Here is a 5227-nt window from a genome sequence, read left to right as displayed (position 1 = left end):
TACCAAACAATTTTTAACTCACATAACTAGCTAAAGGCGATGGCATATTGGAGCTAATCAACGGCAGCATTCGTCCTATATATCTGGACTGCCGTGTTAGCTTGGCGATAGCTATTAATATCCAGCACCGCTGCCGTAGTCTCTTTAGAGAGATTTAGAAATATTAATATTTCCAAGTTTTAACTCAGTTCTCTTTTATTATGCGAATTATTTCATTAATTATAATACACGTAATTGTCATTTACATTCATTAATTTTATGTTTCTGTAACAATGTCATTATGAATTGAACTAAGGCGGCGAGCAGCAGAAACGTTAGCACTCCGGGCGAAATACTTAGCGGTGTTTCGTCTGTCTTTACGTTCTGCGTTCAAATTCCGCCGAGGTCAACTTTGCCTTTCATCCTTTCGAGGTCGATAAATTAAGTACCCGTTACGCACTGGGGTCGATGTAATCGACTTAATCCGTTTATCTGTCCTTGTTTGTCCCCTCTATGTTTAGCCCCTTGCGGTCAGTAAAGAAATAAGATACGTTAGCACTCCGGGCGAAATGCTTAGCAGTATTTCGTCTGTCTTTACGATCTGCGTTCAAATTCCGCCGAGGTCGACTTTGTTTTTCATCCTTTTGGAGTCGATTAAACATGTACCAGTTACGTACTGGGTCGATGTAATTGATTTAATCCCTTCCCCCAAATTTGAGGGCTTGTGCTTCCAGTAGAAAGGAACTTACAACTACCGATATAGGTATCTACAGTCTTCAAACTAATGCCGAAAAGGCGGTAATTTCGAAAAAATCTGCTCGCTGGAGCGGTTGCTCCACGTTTAGCTACGCTACTGTAGAGAACACATAAAATTGTTTAAAGTAAACAATTACTCGATACTTCACCCCACAGGGGGAGCCTGTGTTCGCTTCCACGGATTTTATACAGAATACGGTGTATATACTCAAGGCATCATACAAAAGAAGGGAGAATTATACATCGCCCAAAAATGTATAACACAACACTGAACATTCACGTAGAACTGAATATGAATATTCTTAGAATAATTCTGTACTAACAGTTTCTCAGGATATATAATACTCCATTCTTTTTTATATCTTGTACGTGCATGTGTTTATGTGTGTGTGTGTGAGTGTGTGTGCGTGCGTGTACATACATATGAATGCATACATGCTTGCAAGCATATATACATGCATACAAACACATACATACATAGCTGCATACATACATGTAAGCATACATACCTACATACACACTTACATACAAACACGCATACAAACACGCATACATACATACATACATGCATACATTCATACATACATGCATACATACATACATACATACATACATACATACATACATGCATACATACATACATACATACATACATACCATACATACATACATACATACATACATACATACATACATACTTCATACATACATGCATACATACATACATACATACATACATACATACATACATACATACATACATACATGCATACATACATACATAATACATACATACATATACATACATAATACTACATACATGCATACATACATACATACATACACACACACACACATACATACATGCATACATACATACATACATACATACATACATACATGCATACATACATACATACATACATACATACATACATGCATATATACATACGTACATACATACATACACACACACATACATACATACATACATACATACATACACACACACATACATACATACATACATACATACATACATACATACATTCATACATACATACATACATACATACATACATACATACATACATACATACATATATATATATACATGCGGGCATGCATGCATTCAAGCATACATACATATAAACACACGCACGCGCATATACATACATGCATACATACATACATACACACACGGATAGATCGACCGAATTATAAGCATACAATGTGTAAAATATTATATTTCACACGAATATACACACACACACACACACACATTGCACATACAATATAATTCAAAACACACACATCACACACAGCAAATATATATGACGAAAGGTTTTCCATTGAAATATCTAGCATATGGGCCTGGAGGCACATGGCCTAGTGGTTAGAGCAGCGGACTCGCAGTCGAGGACTCGCCGGTTCGAATCTCAGACCGGGTGATGAGTGTGTTTATGAGCGGAACACCTAAGCTCCACGCGGCTCCGGCAGAAGGTAATGGCGAACTTCTGCTGACTTTTTCGCCACGACTTTCTCTCACTCTTTCCTCTTGCATCTTGCAGCTCACCTGCGACCAACCAGCGTCCCGTCCAGGTGGGGAACCTATACGCCAAGAAACCGGGAAACCGGCCCTTATGAGCCAAGCATGGCTCGAGAAGGAACAAACATAACTAGCATATGGTCCTTAGATTACAGTAAAACATCTCAGATGCGAACATGGGTGCTAGTTTTGTAGATCTCAGCTTTGAAGGAGTAGTGAGCTAACAAAGGCTAAACTACAATATGTGTCTTTATTAGCCACACAGGGCTGAACACAGAGGGGACAAATTACAAAGTAGAGCTTTTCCTTTTGGGGAGAAAAAAAGGGGGGGGGGGTAGATTATCGATCAAAAGGGATCCTAAACAAGAAAGAAAAAAGAAAAAAAACAATAACAATAAGAACAACAACGCGATGTATGCTCATATACAAGAATACGCAAAGATGTCCCTTCTATTATCAAACGTACGCACAAGTTCATAAGCACACACGCATGCATACACACATATATACACTTGTAGACACAAGTATGAATATGTACACAGATTAACGCATCCGACGTACACATATTGACATGCATAATTTGATCCTCAACATACTTATTACTGGACAGACGCGTACACACACACACACACACACACACACACACACACACAAATATGTATGGGCATATAAATATAGATAGCGAAATAAAAAGACAGAGACAGGCAGAAAGGCAGATAGATATACAGATAGATGCATAGACAGACAAAGATAGATTAGATACATAAATATGTTTCTTTATAAGCCACACAGAGCTGCACAAAGACGGAACAGATTACAAAGTAGGGCTTTTCTTTTTTTGGGGAAAAAAAAGGTGGGGTAAGTTTTCGATTAAAAGGGATCGTAAAAGGGAAAGAAACAAAAAAGAAAAAAAGGGAAAAGAAACGAAAGAAATGGAACAGAAAAAAAAACGATCAATAGGGTTCGTGTATCACAGTGTCATGATGTAAGGTGTAAAGGGGGAAGCAGATAAGGTGTATCCGTGGGAAGAAAACCTACGGAAAATACCACGGTAACCTCGAGATAGATAGATAGATAGATAGATAGATAGATAGATAGATAGATAGATAGATAGATAGATAGATAGATAGATAGATAGATAGATAGATAGATAGATGGCTGCATGGACAGTCAGACAGACTTACAGATAGATAGTTAGATAAATAAATAAATAGACAGATAGATAAATAGATAGATAGATATTTTGATAAATAGATTGACAGACAGACAGACAGCTAGAGAAATAGATATTTAGATAGATAGATAGATAGAGAGAGAGAGAGAGGCAGACGGACAGATAGATAGATAAATTGATAGATAGATAGATATAAAGGTAGATAGATAGATATAAAGATAGATAGATAGATAAATAGATAGATAGAAACATAGAAAGATAGATAAATAGATTTATTTATTGGCCACGCAGGGCTAAACACAGAAGGGATGAAATACAAAGTAGAGCTTTTCTTTTGGGGAAGAAGAGAAGGGGAGGAAAAAAGGGCGCGAATTCCGATCACAAGGGGTCGTGAAAAGAAAAAAAAAAATAAGAAAAAAAAGAATGAGGGCGAATTCCGATCAAAAGGGATCGTGGGGAAAAAGAAAAAATAATAGATAGATAGATAGATAGATAGATAGATTAGCCACACAGGGCTGAACACAGAGGGAACATATATATATATATATATTATATATATATATATATATTATATATATATATTATATACATATATATATATATATACATATATATATATATATATACATATATATATTATATATATATATATATATGTAGATAGATAGATAGATAGATAGATAGATACATACATACTTACATACATACATACATACATACATACATACATACATACATACATACATAGACAGACAGATAGTTCAGAATCGTAGAAAAAAAAAGACAGTGACAAGTGAGGGGACAACAAACAAGGCGTATTAGTCTAATGGCTCGGGAAAATACAAGAGTGTTCGTCGTTTCGAGCCTATGCTCTTCTACAAAAAAAATGAGGAAAGAAAACATTGGACAGAGAAAGGAAAACAGAGAAAAAACGTGGACTAACGGTTACACACACACACACACACACACACACACACACACACACACATATATATATATATATATGTATACATACATATATGTCACAAATGGATATAATTAAAATGTATCTCACCTTAAGAAATTGTAAATCTTCAGTTGCCTGAGTGATTTCTTGAAGGGATGTTATAACAGTCAGCCAAACAACCAGTGGAACAGGATAAAATGAGAAGTTACTCCCAAAATTGAACATCGTAGAAGCTTTTATTACGAGGCCTTACACATACGAACACACACACTCTAATAATAATAATAATAATAATAATAATAATAATTAATAATAATAATAATAACGTTTGAACACGTTTAAGAATTTGGACAGCGAATATTATTGCCGCAACTTTGTTGCTATTGCCACTGCTGGTGTGTGCTCACAACAGTCTCAGCTAACGGAATGAAATCTTGGATTTCTTAGAGTAAATTTTTTTTAGGCTGTTTTTAGTATGTTTTTTTATTCATTTATTGTTTTATCGGCGGTTTTAATGTCTGAGGCGTTAGTTTTAGGTTCGTATAAGTGTTTAAGGACACAATTTTAGTGATTGTAACTTGTAAGTTGTAATGTAACACTAGCATTCATACTAAAGTTATTGTTGTTGCTGTTGGTTTGTAGTTGATGATGTTTTTATAATTGCACAGCGAGAAGAGGAAGAGAAACGCCTATGGTGGCACTTTTTAGAAGCTCTGTAACTGGTGAGTGGAAACGAGTAGTCAGCTGAATAATAAGGGCAGAAAGCATGATTTTATTTTAGGGCCTAATGGAAAGTGAGAAGGGTCTTATGCTGAAACAGATA

General features: G+C 35.7%; 1 protein-coding gene across 1 annotated transcript in view; it reads right to left on the bottom strand.

Annotated features, from left to right (window-relative positions):
- Positions 1–4859, bottom strand: part of LOC115209570 (tryptase beta-2-like) — a 40081-nt gene extending 35222 nt beyond the window's left edge. The window contains exon 1 of the mRNA XM_036501499.1: positions 4513–4859. Coding sequence (XP_036357392.1) covers positions 4513–4629 — 117 coding nt within the window. The 5' untranslated portion in view covers positions 4630–4859. The remainder of the gene's footprint in view (positions 1–4512) is intronic.
- Positions 4860–5227: the final 368 nt, after the last annotated feature.

The sequence above is a fragment of the Octopus sinensis genome, linkage group LG3 (genome assembly GCF_006345805.1).
Source record: "Octopus sinensis linkage group LG3, ASM634580v1, whole genome shotgun sequence".
NCBI classification, from domain to species: Eukaryota; Metazoa; Mollusca; class Cephalopoda; order Octopoda; family Octopodidae; genus Octopus; species Octopus sinensis.
This window is presented reverse-complemented; position numbering and strand designations above follow the sequence as displayed.